The sequence below is a fragment of the Brienomyrus brachyistius genome, chromosome 7 (genome assembly GCF_023856365.1).
Source record: "Brienomyrus brachyistius isolate T26 chromosome 7, BBRACH_0.4, whole genome shotgun sequence".
Classification (NCBI taxonomy): domain Eukaryota; kingdom Metazoa; phylum Chordata; class Actinopteri; order Osteoglossiformes; family Mormyridae; genus Brienomyrus; species Brienomyrus brachyistius.
The window spans coordinates 18704029-18721722 of NC_064539.1; the positions used below are offsets into that span (position 1 = coordinate 18704029).

The 17694-nt window shown below is 41.0% G+C and overlaps 2 protein-coding genes across 4 annotated transcripts in view; one reads left to right on the forward strand and one right to left on the reverse strand.

The window, feature by feature from the left end:
• bxdc2 (brix domain containing 2) overlaps nt 1-17694 on the forward strand; it is a 277175-nt gene that overhangs the window by 33990 nt on the left and 225491 nt on the right. The gene's annotated exons all lie outside the window — the stretch shown is intronic.
• ctif (CBP80/20-dependent translation initiation factor) overlaps nt 4574-17694 on the reverse strand; it is a 71317-nt gene continuing 58196 nt past the window's right edge. For all 3 annotated transcript variants that reach the window (XM_049019725.1, XM_049019723.1, XM_049019724.1), the window contains 2 exons: nt 15044-15097; nt 4574-12930 (listed from right to left, as the gene is read on the reverse strand). In XM_049019725.1, coding sequence (XP_048875682.1) covers nt 12715-12930; nt 15044-15097 — 270 coding nt within the window. In that variant the 3' untranslated portion in view covers nt 4574-12714. The remainder of the gene's footprint in view (nt 12931-15043; nt 15098-17694) is intronic.

Genomic DNA, 17694 nt, shown 5'->3' on the forward strand with positions numbered 1-17694 from the left:
AAATACCTGATAGGATATTCGTAATGTTTGTTCAGATCCAATATATTAGTGAAATTCCTCATAGGTTAAATACCAAACTGCAAATTATATTGCAGAACCAAAAATTCTTCAAAATTGTTCTTCCAAAAATAGATTTTTTTAATAAACAAATAAATAAATAATAAGGGTACAATAACTAGCAGTGAATATCACTGCTTCACACTGTATATTTCAGAACTTTCTGGACTTTCAGCACTAAACACAAATCCCCTAAATGTACAGGTGCTCTCTCACTGTAACTTATAAAAAGCAAAAGTATCAAAATCAGGAGAAAAAAAAAAAACACAAACTAAAATCAATAAAAGCAGGGCTTTCGTCCAGCTGCGATCATTAAGGTCAGTATATCCTTGGTGAATCAGGCAGAGCTCTGCTTTAATGATCTTATACCACGGAGTCTTTGTTCTTAGAAGAAAGGGGGAGAAAAGCTGAAGCGTTAACAAAAGACAAAATGCGAACAAAGAAATCAGAGGTATCATTATGCCCATAAAATAAACTCACGTAGGAATCTCAACCACGCTTACATCTCATCACATCAACTCCAACAATGTCTCCACTGTGAAGGGCCAACAATGTTCTAGTTACAGATGCAGATCTGTAGGCCAGCCTGGTACCATTGTCTCGATCGAGCCTGTAAGTGTCAAAGAGAAAAGCATTATGGGAGCTGTGTGAATGTATTATTGTTACAGCCCTGTGGCAGGAGCGAGCCTGCAGAGACAATCATTCTTGACTTTGCGGGTGGCTCCCAACTGGGTATTTGGCCTAGGTTAACAATGCAAAGGTTAAAGGCAGAGCAGACTCGAATTAACAACTCTGACACAGTACAAAAACACTCACTGTTGTTAAGCCACCAAATAGAAGGTGCCAGTAGGGTGTTAGCACTGGAAAAACGAATGGAGAACATATTATATTACCTCATCTGACGTTATTTTCATAAGCATTCCATCAGCACTTCATTTCAATTACGACTGTGTATTATTCAACGGAGGCATAGTTACTCTGAGAATCAGCAGCAGAGGCGATATCATTCACCAATCGTCACATTTTTTCCCCCCAATTACAGGCCCAGCTCATCGTAGGTATGACGCATTAAAGAGCAGAAGTTTTATCTGTCATGCAGGTGTCTATTAACCTTTAGTCTATTTCACGGAGTGCCTGGAATTGGTACCGAGGGTGTACATGAATTGGTGGAACGGTCAGTCTCTCTGCTGTCCGTTTGGCAGGCACGCCTCTGCATTTATAGATGCAATTAAACTTTTCATCGGGAAAGGTAACGTCAAACGATGGCATATGGGGAATCATTTCACAGATATTAAGAATGACTAAATGAATAGTACACTGTAAACTGCTTGCTCTACAACATGCGTGTGAGAAAACACTAGACTGGGGTGTCTCAACAGAGTGCACACACACACACACACACACACACATACACACACACCAGCGTGGATCCTGGCAAACAGCTGCTTTTCATGCAAGGCTCTGGGGAGACAGAGACCTAAGCTGCTTTTCGTTCTTAGGAACGATGCCAAACCAGGAGAAAAGATTTCCCCACTGACAACACCAAAGCTGGAGTACGGCATCTACTTCAACAATAAGACGGGAATATTGAGTCCAGGGGAAAATGCAAATGAATTTTCAAGAACCGCAAACTGGACATTGGATCACAAAGCCCCCAAAGCTGCAGTTACCACAGTAATACAGGCCTGGATTTTTTTTCGTAGAGCCGTAACAAAGGAACAGATTTCTTTTCTTTTTTTTTTCTTTTTTTTTAAGATTTGGATACATGGGCAGATTTTTTTGTTCAGCAATGTGGTTACTAAGAGACAGGGAAGTAATTATTTACAGCATGGCAGTTCATGCGGTCAGAGGCCTTTTGCATCATACCGTAGCGAGAAGAAAAAACTGGAGAAGTAACTAAATACTTCCTTTCTTACTTATTCAGTGAATTATTGGCAGAAGAAGAAACTTAAGAAAACAGCTCTTTGGACTGCTCGCACACGAGCTAAGAGTGCAACAACAATGCCATCTGATCCGCATTTTTACATGGGGTGGGGGGGGGGGAGCAGATGATATTGGGCAGCATTTTTGGGTGGTCTTGTCTGTGTTTCTGGACTCAGATGTTGCACAAAACGTCCACTTTGGTCTGGCCTCCTCTATTCTGGCATCGCAAGGCTGTAGTTAAATTAATTCTAATTCTGTGGTTCATAACCCTGGTCCAGGAAACCCTCTGGATTTCAGTCCATTTCACCTTCTAAGTAATTATGTCTTTCGGATCACTATAAATCTATTGATTTATATGTGTCAGCCATGTATAAAGTTATTGGAGATACCAAGTTGTACCATATATATATTTTTTACATTTAATAATACATCCGATAATGAACAGTAGTTAATTGGCCATAATTTTGCCCCCAGCTTTAAATAAAAACCAGCAGGACCAGCGTGTCACGCATCTGTCACATCGCAGGTATGAAAACATCACAGATGGCTTCTTTCGAAGCAGGGAGGACGCAACACTTGGCGAAGGTGTCAACAGCGAGTGATTTTTAATGAAACGCAAAGGTAAATAAGAACTCCCACGCTCTTCATGGGCAGAACTTGTTTATAGAGTTTCCCTTAGTGACTTGTGGCGGGCTGATTAGATCGGTGACAAGAAAGCTGAGGAGATAAGTCTGCCGACGGTCTTGCGGTAATTGACAGCGGGAGGAAGGCGTTCGGCTCTGAGCTGTTTGTCGCACAGTCTGACACCAACTGGCACGACATGATTCGAGTGGCTGCCCGCGCACGCTCGAGAAACCCCTCTGAAACGCGTGGGAAACCCCTCCGAAACGCTCGAGAAAGCCTTCGGTGACCCTGTAGGGAGTCGCCAAGTGTGGACAACCTAAAGGGTTAAATATCGACCTTTGGCGGGCAGGAAAGGCCCATATGGTTGCTATTGATATGGATGATAGATGGATTAGATAGATCAATCTGGATCTATCAATCTGGATCTATCAATCTATCTAGGCACTCCTTTGGCATGTATAGAAGTAGATGACGAATCGACAAACAGACTGAGTATATCATCCATCCATCCATCCATCCATCCATCCATCCATCCATCCATCCGATAAACAGATTGATAAGTATTTTATTAATCCCAGACTGACTGCATAGCTCAGCTTTCTTCTTTCCACTGCATGAAAGGTTGCAGATGAATCCTCAACTGATGCATGTGATGTATGTATGTGGTTCAGCGGCTCGCTGGGTGGGACACTGCGGTGAGCACATGGCTCCAGACGATGGGTCTACAGGCAGGAAGAGGCCGTTCCGAGCTCCGCAAAGGGGATGTGGGGCAGCACAGGAGACAGACTGTCTGACTCACATGCTCTCCCTGCAAGTGCAAAGAGCTTATGTGGGCTTTTCCGCTCAGCATCTCTGCATCACGATGGTAGAGAGGCCATGACGCTGAAGCCTCCTGCCATCAGGATGCACCAACTGAAGATCCAAGCAAATAAGAAACAATATCGTTCTTTGGATCCAGATAATTTGTGTTCATTGCTCTACATTAGCTGTTTAATATTTAGGTTTAAATCAACTGTTGACTGCATTTTGGCTGAAATTTGATCTACTGTGCATTACTTTGTATAATACATTTGAATTCCACATCGGAGTCTTTTGAAGGCTAATTTGTCCAGATAGCACACTCTAATCAGTATTCCATAAAAGGCCGTCAACTTAATTATAAGATGAAGGAAAGATCTGAACTCACATAGTAGTCACATATGAGGCAGATAATTTACTGTTATACCTCTAATTAATGACAAAGTGCATTTACTGCCTAGTATGCAAAGACTGGCAAAAAAAATTGACAGGCACAAGGACAAGTCTCATGACACAAAGAGATACAATACCAGTCAAAGGTTTGGATGCACCAAGCAGCCTATAAAGGAGAGCGATAGTGTCGCATCACATGACCTGGCCACCTGACCTAAACAGTGCAGACAGTTTTGGAGGAGTTTGGCCAGAAAGTGAAGGAAAAGCAGCCAATGAGAGCTCAGCATGCATGTGGAGCTCAGGATGGCTGGATGAGCATCACAGGAGGCCACCTCATGGAACTGGCATAGAGGAGACAGTAGGGTCAGCCAGTCGCTGGAGTATTTGCGGTTAAGGGCCTTGCTCAAGGGCCCAATGGTGAGATCAATCTGGTAGCCTAGGGTTTGAACCAGCAACCTTCTGAGTCTCAACCGACAACGCAAGCGCCCAATAAATGTTTTTTTTTTGTTTAATAGTTTTTTGCTAAGTGCATAACTCCAAACATTTTATAGTTTTTAATTATTATAAAATGTAGACAACAGATAAACCGTTCTGTTGGTGGGTGTGTCCAAACTTTTGACTGGTACCGTAAACAGAAAGCCATAAGGGCCATGGAAGAAATGTAGCAGATTCAGGAAAGCCAGTGACTGCTGGTTTGATTTGGAGATCCCCGCAATCACTTAACACGACAAAACACGAGAAAACACAAGAAAACACGAGAAAACACAAGACGCGGTACTTCGTCTTATGGTGGCTAGATTTTAATATACCAAGGTTGTGACGACGGCCACAACAGTCCTTGCAGTACAGCACTAAGTTTCAGCCCATATAGTAACCAAAAAAAAACACAAAATGAAAAACTGCAGCAATTACGTTATTTTGCATATATCAAAATTCATTTACAAGATGCATACAAATCTAATGTGCAAAAAAATGTAACATTTGCTTATTATACTGAGGTATTTAAATCATGCTATTACTGTTTCAGAAAATAAAAGTAAAACGGGAGAGAATAAATGTAATTTAACAAAAGATGGGGCTATTCAAATGAATTTCATTCATCTAAGTAAGTTGCAATATGATATTGTGGGTTGATACTGTATGTTGTGTGTTGTTTAACTGGAGAATATGGAAGATATTTTTAGTTGTATAAAATATTTAAGTAAAACAGGGAGGATATTTTACTTAATTACATAAATGTAGAAATTCCCCAAACATACACACACACAAATATGATTATACATGTAAAATTACCATCCGAATTCTCCAAGCACAAGACGAAGACAACGTAGACAACGTGAGTTATATTGTACAGTATATCATGTCCTCAGCAAGCGAACTTGTCGTCCTTCTTAAACAATGGCTTGCTTTCACTGTGCACAGACAGCCATTGTTAGACGTCATTTTCATTCATCTTATGGGTTTCCTCCGGTCAAGGCTCACACCACCTGCTGCTATTTGCGAAAAAACTACAAAAAATGCCATTACCAGAACTGCTTCAAAATTTTTGCAAATTAAGATGCCAACCAAATCAGCTGAACTTTACAAAAAAATGGGTGTGACCATGACATCATGTCCTTTGGTAACGTTCCAAAGTCATAGGATTCTGCGCAAGTGCTGACATACTCCGTGGTGGTCGCCTTGTCATAGCCCTTTGCCATCAAGTCTCCTTTAATTGGCATTAGAAAAGTACACGTTCACCATTACCTGCGAGTAACACGACGAACGACGAGCTCAAAAGCCGAGACCCAAAAACCAATCACGGAGATTCAGGCGGAAGTGCTACGAGAATTTTATAATAGATGCTTCAAGAAACATTGGAATGACAAACATGGAGGCTGGAGACCCATGAACATTTTCAGGATGTTTTCTTTTTTTTTAAGAAAGGGTGGCCACATTACAATAAGGCTACCCATATAAAGAGTGTATGAGTTGTTTTAATCCGGTTAGTAATTAGGTTTGTAAATTATTAATAGACAATTTTAAACAAGTAATAACACGGTTTTTTGTTAATGAGTTACTACCATTTACAAGTGGCAAAAGGGAGCCTTACTGTAAAGTGGTACCAAAAAGAGTATAAATGAAATAGGTGAATAGGGTGGGATGTTAATAAGCCAAACTTCAAATGAGTACATTAAAAAAGTTAAAGACATTTCAATCTTTGGGGCTGTTCCTTACCACCTAATCTCCAGTATTCTTGAAAAAGGGACGTGGTAATTGAAGACAAAAGTACCTGCATGGTACTTCAAGGTAGATTTTTCATATTTCATTCAATTCATCCTGGAACAGACGCAACAAATAAATAAACTGCTCAGAAGAAAAGAACAGCCTTTGTGTAACAAGCTTCTTGAGCCTACATTAAACACATTCAGAGTTGCAATGTGAGGCACAATGCACTTCATTACAAACATCCCTGTCAATAGGGCAGAGGTTAGGGAAGATTGTATGAAACAATTTGAATGTTTCTTTAATTGTTGGGATTTATAAGTGACTTGCTGTGTTCCATTCAAAGAACTTCATGTCCACCCAATTTTGCTGTATTTGAATCATCTGCACAGTAATTCACTAACTCAGAAGCCAATTCACTAACTCAAATCGGCCTATGCATCTCATAACTCTACCTTTCCAGATTGCAAGGAGCGGACCAATCAATGATCTAAACCAATCAATGATCTAAACCAATCAATGATCTAAACCAATCAATGACCGAAACCAATCAATGATCTAAAATGAAGTTTCTATGCTATTTCTATTCTATTCTCCAAAACCACTACAGGACAGTAATTGTGTTGTAGCCTATATGTAGATTATAGGTGTTGACAAAAACACAAAAACAATCATTAAGGAAAAAGAGAAAACCACATTGACACCCAGAATGAAATCAGGAATTAAATTATGTAAACTCTTCATCATTTACAAACTCCAATCAATGATTTTGTGGAATCATTTAAGTTACAGAGCATTTCATAGAAACTTGAGGGTAACAATAAGCTCTTAAGCTCTTAGTGCTTATTGGTGTAAATTAATCAGGTTGGATATATGGTACAATCCTAAATTCAGTAACATCACAGTTGGTAAATAGGAAAAAAAAAGGTTTTGCAGAGACAATGATTGTAAATAAAAAAAAATCACTAATGGTTGATTCCCTGAAGAATCTAATTTCAACCAAACAATAAATTATTGTTTAAAAGATATAACTTTTATTTGAATGTTTGAAAGTCATAAATATGAACGACGACCTATGGATGATTACAAAGTTAACGCAATAAACCACAAACACATGGATTAAATTAAAACCTGAGAGTATAGTCAGGATTTGCTAAAGGAAGTTGCGAAGTGTTGCTGAACTTCATGTTGCTTGGCAACAGGGTCGTACAGTGACAGTGGCCTGACAAGAGTAAAGCGTCACAACAATGACATCAGGTGCTGCTCCCTGCCCCCGGTCTCCCCACACTTCCAACCTCCTGTTAAATCTGCCAGCTGCTTCACAAGAACAGGCTGAACTACAGAATATTATGCAGAAAGTAGCATTTTTAACAACAAAAGAATATTTACGACTAAAACGTCACTTTAACAAAGAAGGGTATTTTTCAGATTCGTCTGGAAAAAAGCTTACAGTTTGCATTCACGAACTTCTCCATGCACATTAATCAGTGTGCAAATGGACAGGTGACTTCATATACATGATATTACTTATAAGTCTTTTAAAACAAATCATAACAGATTACAACGTAACAATGACAGGTTATTGGTATTCATCGAGATATACGAAAGCCCTAACCCTTTTCGTGTAATTATAAACCAGGAAGTGGGGCTCATTTTCGCTGCTGGTTAGGTGTGAGCAGGAAATGATAAGGAAGAATAACAACTACGAGCTTCTTTATTCTGGCACCGCAAGGAGGTAAGAGAGAATCAGACACACGTCAGCAACAGTGAATCCCAAGAAGGGATCCGTTAAAAGACAGAATGGATGCAGCAGCTCGGAATCGCCTCTGCAGGATAAAGTTCAGGCTTACTCAGCAGACCTAACTAGTGGAATCATTAAGCAGTTAATTCAGGAAGCACACAGGTCATGACATCATTTCCTAACTGCCAGTCCAGGATGTCAGAATATGACTGTTCAGTTCCCTTTCGCTGGACATAAAGGCTGAGCTTAGATCAACATCAGGATCTGCGTCGAGGTCCACATCGCGGAGCTAGCAAGGGCGTTTCCCAACTGAAACCGTAGCCAGTTTTAACCAGTTTGCCTTACATATAGCGTTATAGTATAACTGTAGTAAACAGGCTATGTATGTTAGGCTCAAGGGGTAATCAAACCAAAGACCTTCTTCAAGCATGTGAATTTGGCCCCATTATCAAGAAGGAAACAACCCGTGAATGTATCAGTTCAACGCAAAAGCTCAGTTATTTTTATTATTTCAAGTATTAAATAGTCATAATAACTTGAAGCTTGTATAAGTCTTTCGGATGTCATTGTTCCTAAACCTGCATTAATGCAAAGCACATATGGCAGCATCCAGTACATACAATGACGACACACACGGTTACCAGCTTCATTTTCCACCCAGTCCTATGTGGTCCCTGTTTTAGATTGATGTGACATTTATCTTGCGTGATCTTCACTGCATTCTGACAGCAGGCATCAGGCACTGTTGTACTTGTTTATTTTTAGGGTGACCGAAGCAGTGTCCTATACACATTTTCACATTTTTTACTTTTTTGCTTGCAACTGCACTGAAAAAAACTGAATTCGGAGCAAAAAAAGAATCTACAGTTAAATGCAGAATAACGGCATTTGAAAGAATTAAAAAAATAGAAATAAAACAAATGATTTTCCCCCACATATAAAGTAACCCTACTGGTACTTTACATATTAATTTCATAATGATTTTAAATGATTTAAGTTATGCCTGCAGGTAACAAACTGCAGACAATTATTCCGGTAAAGTGCAAAATATTTGCCGTGGGCCTTGGCAAGATCACCTTTCCTGCGCTTGTATCTGTTTTATGGTTAAACTACCACGGTATCAGTTTACTTTCTACGTGTGCTGTGAAGTCTCCCATATTAGCTGGGTATGAGCTCTTTAAATGAATAATCACAAATATAGAACAAAGAAACGAATCATAAATAACTTTTTGAAACTCCAGACAAATCCCAGAGTATATCTGAGATGAGCCGTTTCCTTGGTAACACTTCAATGCAGATATTTTTTTTAACAGAATCATGCATAAGTCTCCGAAACAGTGCTAGGTTTTTAGAGAATGTATTTATGCATTATGTCCTTAAGTCAAATCAATTGTCGATTCTGATTTTTTTTTTTTGAGATCATCAAACCACTGAATCTTCACTTCAGCCCCGATTTGCGACGTTCTCCCACAATTTCATAGTATGTTATTATGTATGATATGAAACAAGATTTGATTTGAATCACTATTTTTATTTTTCTTCCCCCACTGTAATGTTTTCCTATATTTCACTCCCTCTTGTAAAAATACACACCTCCTATGAAATATCTCACTGTTTTTCTAATTTATTACCGCAGTGTAAACAACTCCTTCCTCAACCCTTTGTTTTTTGGCCCATTTATTGATTAGAAATTTATTTCAGTTAACACATTAACTTTATCTGGAAAGTAAAGACACTTTACAGGAATGAATGTTCAGGTCCCACCCAGCATTTCATCAACAACACACATCAGGCTCCCTTAAATTAAAGAAAGGGGAGATTCTGATCCACGCACAGTGGTTTGAAGGACATCTGCCTGGAGATAGTGGGTGGAGGGAGAGGGTCTTTCTGGCTGAAGGGACCCACCCTAAAGCACACAACCCTGCCGGAGTCTTAGATCAAGGCTACCCACAGGTTCTGAAGGGAGATCCATACAGAGAAGGGCTAAAAGGATGACCTGGATACCTCTTGGACACGAAGTGCTGAGCTAAGCTCCTTCTGTGTGCTTTTCCATTTTAATGTAAATAACAGCAGCATAGCCAAACAGCAATCTAAGGGCATTTTCTTCCACTGCACCAGGTACCAAACCTTTGGTATCAAAAATCTGTATTTTCCTTCTTCCTTTGATTTCTGGTCCACTACCAAAGTAGCAAACCAGCAGAGCCGGTCCTTTGGTACTTTAGGGTGGTACTTGTAAACGTGTTCATTGCAATTGGTTAAGCAAAAATCCTGCCCCTGAAACACACAAAATACCACCTCCACCTTGAAGAGGGGCATTTGTGAAGTCAGAAAACAATAATGAACAAAATTTAAAAATAAAGTATTATTATAATGGATGCATAGACAAATGATTGAAAGTTGCAAAGCTTGCTAAATTGTTTCTTTGGGCAGATTAAAAACGTTTTAGTGAAACTTCAAAGGCTTCAAAATACCGGAAATGTATTGCAAAATAACATTTTGAAAATACCATATACTGCGGTATAATATTTTTATAAGATGAAGGTAGGAAAAGGCTAGATCTTAAACCACCTGACTATCGTGGTCCTTGCGATGTGAGGATTGCATGTGCATAACAATATTAATATCACACATCGGCTAGCCCTGTAACATAGTAGCCGTATTCAAATTCAGTACAAATCCCCCGCCTTGCGTTCTGATGATGTCATTCTGCGGCAGTTCCAGTCTTCATGCCAGAAGAAAAACACAAGTATCATTAAGTTTGGTACCATTCTGAAGTACCGAAAGTTCAGTACCTAGAGCAGTAGAAAAGCACCCCAATTTTAACGTCTTGTGTGTACGACACTCCAACTACTGGTTATAAACAAGCCGCAATGAGAGTGTATGGGTAAACTGCATGTTTTTGAATGTAGTTCTCCAAAGAACAGTACAGAACTCAAGTACGGTACAGATAAAGCACAAAAGAACTATTAATGCTGCTGACCATTAACCACTTCCTTCATCTTACCGAACTGGATGGGGGCACATTGCCGACTTTCGTAACGCAGCAGAAGCTGAGAGATGATGGGAGAAGATGACACACTGGCACTATTGAAATCTTTTAATTTTTCAACGTATTCATGACCATTACCTCTGGCCAATATCTAGCCTAATAAATTCACAGTAGTCATGCAAATGGATGTTTAAATGCCTTAGATGTGGCCAGACTGAGGGCTTTTAATTCGATGATGGTCACATGACTATGCAGGACCAGGGACATCAAGGAGCAAAGTTCTTAAGACGAAATCTGGGTGAAAGACGACCAGATCCGTACATGTGAACTGACCAACAAAACCACAAGCTTGCACACAGAAGGCTGACACGTGTACTAAACAGCCAAGTATATCATAAATGTATAACTTACATCATGGAACCCATTAAAAACAACATGACATTAAATAAAAGCTTAAATAAAAAAAATAGCACAAGAGCTGGATTATTGGTGCAAGACTAAAATTAAAACACAAGACTGCCCACAGATAAGCAGTGTCTGAAGACTGGTGTTTATTCAAAACACTTCAGTCTTTCTTAAAAGACTTAAAATGTAAGCCCTACATGTGAAAATTACCTAAATACATAAGCGATTCCTGCACCAGTATTCTTAGACCTCACTCTGCTCACTTTTAATATCTTAAGAATACTGTTTATGTGATTATATACCATATTGCCCTTGGCTGGGCCTGTCAGTACAATATTATACATATTTGCAGAAGCCAGCATTAGGGGCTGACACTATGCTTAAAATATTTTAGCATCTGCAAATACACCGATCATACAGAACTGCAAAATCAGGAGACGTCTAAAAAAAAAAAAAAAATTGCAAAAATACAACCACTGCAGAATGGTCAAAGCCTGGTGGTGAAAGTCTGCTCTCTTCAGCTTCTGATTTGTATTTTATTTTTAAAAGCTTGAATTTGCAAGGGAATGTCAGATTTTCTATCGTACACTACAAGCCTTCACCACATATGTTGCTTAGTAAATAAGGACATACTTCACACTGTGTAGGTCAATAGCCACTCCCAGGTTCTTTAAATACATTCTCTGTTATTACTCAAAAAGCATCCCTTCGATTACATCCAATCCTCCATCTACTGAAGCTTTTACTGCGATCTTCTAAGATGTGCTGCTTTCCACATTTAAAACAACTGTCTTAAAACAGTGCAAATCAAATCAGAGCTGTGCAATTATACCCTAAGATATTTTGAAACATGATTTGAAAGAATAATAAAATAATGTCGTAGGAGCAAGCTCAGCTCAACGGAGGACGACACGAACAGAAAACGACTGAAAACGACAAAGAGCCCTCAATGCATGGGCCTCGATGCCCCGCCCCCCAGCCCCCACAGCCAATGGGGTGCGGGCCGGGACCCAGGAGTGTGCCGGCTCTTGACGTCCCAGTGGCCATCTGCCACTGAGTTGGCCAGCAGGCAGCAGCCACATAAAGGCGCAGCGGGACAGATCCAGGAATGACTCATGACTGCACTCTGAAAAGTCTGTTCATTTGACCTCACAGAAGACATCTCGGAGGGCTAAATGTGACCTCTGTGGAGCTGAGAGCAAGTGTTTGCTTTTCGGTGCGGGTGGGGGGGGGACTTGGCACACGAACACAAAAGAGAAGAAGAAAAGCCAAATCCCGCCCCCCGCCCTGCTCTCCCTTTCCGCTGAAAAAGCCCTATTCCCAGTGGACGCGCTGGGACGCCTCTCTGCTCTCTGTCGCGTGTTTCCTTTGTCGCCCTCCGGCTTCTGTGTGGGCGGCACACAAACCCCTTTCGTCACAGGGAGTGTCGGCAGTGACAAGTCTGTCTACGTCCCCTGACCCCCTCACCCTGGCCCAGCTGCCCCCATCCCCCACCCCCCCCTTCCCACCCCCTCAAAGAAGCAGCGGGCTTTCGGATGATGTCGCCGTGGCGACGGCACGGCGATCACCCTCCGGGGTCTCAGGCTGTGAGCTTCTGGATGGTCCTGTTGTAGTACTGTGTGGTGAGAGCCTCTAGGGGGCTCCACTGGTGGGCATGCAGCTCGATGACCTCCATGAGGAGGGAGCGCGTCAGCTGCGACTCGCACGGGCACAGCATCTTATCCCGGGCTGCCGCCAGGAGCTCCGTCATCATCTCCGGCAGCTGCTCCTCCAGGAGGCGTCCAGTGCTCTGCAGCTGCCAGATCGGGGCGGGGGAGGGGGGGGGGGCGGGCAGCATAGAAATGACAGGGCAAGAGGGAGGATCAGAGTCTGGAACCATGACGACTGCACTTTAAATCTGCCCGGGGGGGACAGAGCCTGTTTGAAATGAGTGGAGCTGAGGCAGATGAAATAGCAAAGCCAGACAAAAGGCTCTGCTATATTTCACCACTTTGCGCCCATTCAGGGTCCAACCAAGAAGACCTTCTGCAAAATGGAAACAGCTCTAATATTTATTCATGAATGTGCGTATTAAAGCTAATTTAAAATTATATGTAAGTATAGAAAAATATACCAATATCTTTTCATATTCTGATATAAGAAAACCAATTTTAAGTAAGAAAGGGAGTTACGTCACTGGGGAAAAGACTTAGCTGAACTTTACCCAGTGCTGATACACGCTCTGAATGCCTACAAAGGGTGTAACGCTGGACTAGGATCTGGAGAACCTTAACACCCTTAATGACATCCTGGCGATAGCATAGACAAATTAAGAAGGAAAAAAAAGAGTACAGCAGACTTTGTGCTTTTAAACAGGGTTATTGAAACAGCCCTATCTGTGAGTGGCAGATCTACACCCTGCGCAACGAGTTCACGTGTTTAAGCCGTGAGGGCAAACAGGAAGGATTCTAGGCAGTAAGACCAAAGCGATGCAAACTTCAGGGCTGCGTTTGCTGCAATGGGCAGCATCCCAGAAACACCCTGAGCTACTGTGAAGTACAATGAAACACAACTAAGGTCTTCACAGGTATGAGGTTCTGCTTTTATCATGCACTGGTGACCTTATTACAACAGTCTTCAAGAATCTACCAGCTAACTGTCAGCAGTGACTCACCAATCTCTGTACTGTAGATGAGCACAGACCACTGCCGAGCTTAGCTCATAAATCAAGCACATTTTGGACCTTTACAGTGCCCAAAGTACATACATGCAGAACTATTTCTTTTCTTTTTTTTGGACAACTTATGCATGTCTGTGTACAATATTAATGATATATCTCATTGCTGATTCATTCATTTACTGACAAAAAAGGTCTTTAAATATTTATGCTGCAACCCATCCGGACTTTATTTGGTTATTTATCCCAATAGACCATCTGTGTTGACATTACATTTAAAAACTAAAACCACACTAGTTTTATTTCTGAATCTAAAATCCATATATATTAAACTTTAAATACAGTACATGTAGGGTTAAACACATACACTACCTGACCTCTATTTGAATTAGTATAATCAGCTGAAGTTACTGCAATGGTACACGTCCTCATCATGTACCGTTCAGTACATCATTTTCAGTTCGGTATGCACAATGACACAAGTGAATACATTCAACGTGGTAAACTTTATGCTAATTATGGTTGTGAGTTGGATATAGCTAATGCTGGTTAGTCAGTCATAGTTGCCAGTTTGAGAACATTTTGTTTTCCCAATAAATTACACCAACAATGGAGAGATAGTAGTTGACTCTGTTATACCGAACCTGGACATGTTGCTGCAAACACATGTGACATACATAGCTGAGACTACATCACTCCACTGTGTCTATGACCAAAGCAAGACAGGGAAATTCAGATCAGGCTATGAACTTACTGACAGGTGTGTTAATCTGTACAGATACATGGCCATACGTACAGTAGCAGACAACACAGGATTTCGTTTATTATGATTGTCATGATGTTTTATGTATTTATTATTATTATTATTGATTTTTATTACATTTTTGCAATATGCAGTCAAGCATCTCTTAGGTTTAGTTACTTGGACACACTGACAGATATCCTGGCCTTTGGTTTGCACCCGTTTCTAACAGTATTTGCCATTTTAATAATAATAATAATTAAAAAAAACAAATTCCATTTTCCCTGCTGTACCAAAATCACTCCGAAAAACTGTGGTTTGTAGCGAACCATGAATTTTGTGTACTGTTACACCTCTATTAAAATCTCATGCTATTTTATACTAAATACGAAATCAATATTATTATACACTCTATACTAAATTAAGGATATTTACTTATTTCGACAGTGTTTGTTGTCAGAAGAGCACGGTCATGGATGGGGAACCGGGGGAGGGGGGTTGTTCACCTACCTCCATGGAACAGCATAGGACAGCATCTTCCTTTACGTCTGAAGATTCCAACAACTGAAGGGCAGAGAGAACAAACAGTCAAACCTTTTTCTGACTCACAAGTACCACATGTGCCTGAAACAGATAAAGAGCAAAATAAAAGTCTATAATATAAATGTAAAAAGCCTACAATGGTACGTTTTTAATTGAAGCAATACAAAGGCAAATTATGGTTATTTAGATTAATTTAAATATTTGTATATATATACTGTGTGTGTGTGTGTATGTGTGCATGCATATGACTATAAGCAATGAACATGCAGTAATAATGTGGTTTGTACTGCACAATGCAAAAGGTTCTTCAGACAGTAGAACAATTGCAGCTTAAAGGATATTAGCCCATTTACCCATATATAGATGGATGGATGGATGGCACATTTATACTTCTCAGGACTGAGAAATACACCCAATCTGCCCTTTATTATTAATCTGCTGCATTGTTTCTATAAGTCAAATCAGCTAATCACTAAACATAATCCCCAAACCTCATCAGATCGCGCGACAAAATGTCATGGATTTACACCACCGCCGTTACAAAATGTTTCCGAGCTCCATCTGCTCTCACAGCGGCTCGCCGTCCCCTCCCAGGGAATCTCCCGTACTTTTGACAGTGTGAGCCCCCCCAATTCCTAAAGGAGGCCTGGCAAGCATGGGGGGGGGGGGGGCTCTCGTCGTGACAAGTCCCACGGGGTGACCAAGACAGCTGAACAGCTTTGCCTCCGAGATCTACAGCGATTCACCTGCTCCCAAACAGATGGCGGGCAGGACTTCAGCCCAGGCTAAAGTAATTTAGCAGTCAAACACAAGGGTCACATCCACCTCGCCAGGATGAGGAGGCCTCAAATTGGCAAGTGGAGGTAGAAATAAAATAAACAAACATATAATTTCAACTAAACCACGCAGTGCGTTGCCACAAAAAAAGCGAATTTTTGTGTCAGAAGCACAATGAAAAGCATCATTGTAAAAGTAGGGATTTTATTTGTATTTTTACATTTTTACTAAATGTGCGCTCCACCCGACAAACAACGTTGGGATATGTGCAATGGCACTTTGCCGATTCCGAGGTACCAAGCAGCGTGGTCTCGACAGGAAGGGACCGACCACTCCCTCGCAGCCCCAAAAAAGCAGTAGTCAGCAGCTCGGCCCAGTGATAAGCCTGGCGCTGATGAGCAGTGTGCTGGGAGTTCGTCACGGCATGCGCTATCGCTCACTGCCTGACACTGCAGCCTCCCTGAGCGCTGATGAGCAGCCTGCTGGGAGTCAGTCAGGGCATGTGTTATCGCTCACTGCTTGACACTCTAGCCTCCCTGAGCACTGAGCCTGGTGCTGATGAGCAGTCTGCCAGGAGTCAGTCAGGGCATGTGCTACCGTTCACTGCTTGACACTGCAGCCTCCCTGAGCCTCGCATTGATGAGCAGTGCACCGGGAATCCATCAGGCATGTGCTACAGTTCACTGCCTGATACTGTAACCTCCATGAGCACTGAGCCTGGTGCTGATGAGCAGTCTGCCAGGAGTCCGTCAGGGCATGTGCTGCAGTTCACTGCCTGACACTGCAGCCTCCATGAGCACTGAGCCCAGTGCTGACGAGCAGTGCACCAGGAGTCCGTCAAATGCAAAAGAAATAAATGCATGTGGTTCATCTCACTGACATTTGAGAATAACGGTAAAGCTGTGCTGCCGTAAATCCGCTGTTAGCTAATGAAACAGCAGTTTTAATGATAATTTTAACTGATGCCCTAAAAGAAAATCTGGAAACACAATGTCACTGAAATGAAAAGGCACTTCGACAGGCCGTGGGGACCCTGGTCTTTGATACACCAGCTTAATTATTATGGCTTATTATTATGGTGTGACTGAGATGCATCACATTTACGTCACCAAATCTACCCAGAGCTGCATATTACACTCATTAATTACATATAACAGTTACTTATAAATAACACAATGGATATTGTATATAAACACAGTACTGTGCAAACGTCTTATGCGATTTAAGAAAATGGCATTTAAATGCTGGTGAAAAACTATGATATTATGTCCGTCAAAGTGTCTGTCAGCTTAACCACTTAAAAAAAACTGTCCTGAAGTTACTCCAGAATGTGCAGCAACCTTGTAATACACCCATGAGTTTGAGAATAAACACTGTGACCCTCACGGACACAGTCATCCCTTGTCATTACCTCATACTAAATACCTCAAAACATGTGAAAAAATATAACTAACTGGAAATGAAGTTTGACTAACATAAGCAGCATTTCCCAGCTCGCTCCAGCTCAGCATCTTAATGGGCAAGCAGAATAAAACCAGCTATGACTGCCGGCGAGCTTCTCCGCATTCTTATGGAGGCCAAATATTAGCAACGTTAATTAACATGCTTTTTTTTTACACGAGAAAACATTTATACGCTAAAAGACAATTCAGCCAGCAATTCAGCAGATGCTAAACCAACATGTACCAGCCTGGGCTAGTGGACAAAACATACATGTAACAAAATATATCTAATTAAAATAATCAAAAAAATCAAATGTCACCTTAAAAGTACATTAAGCAGATTAGATCCCGCATTAACTGAGAAACACATCTGACATATCAATTAAAATTGTGTCATTG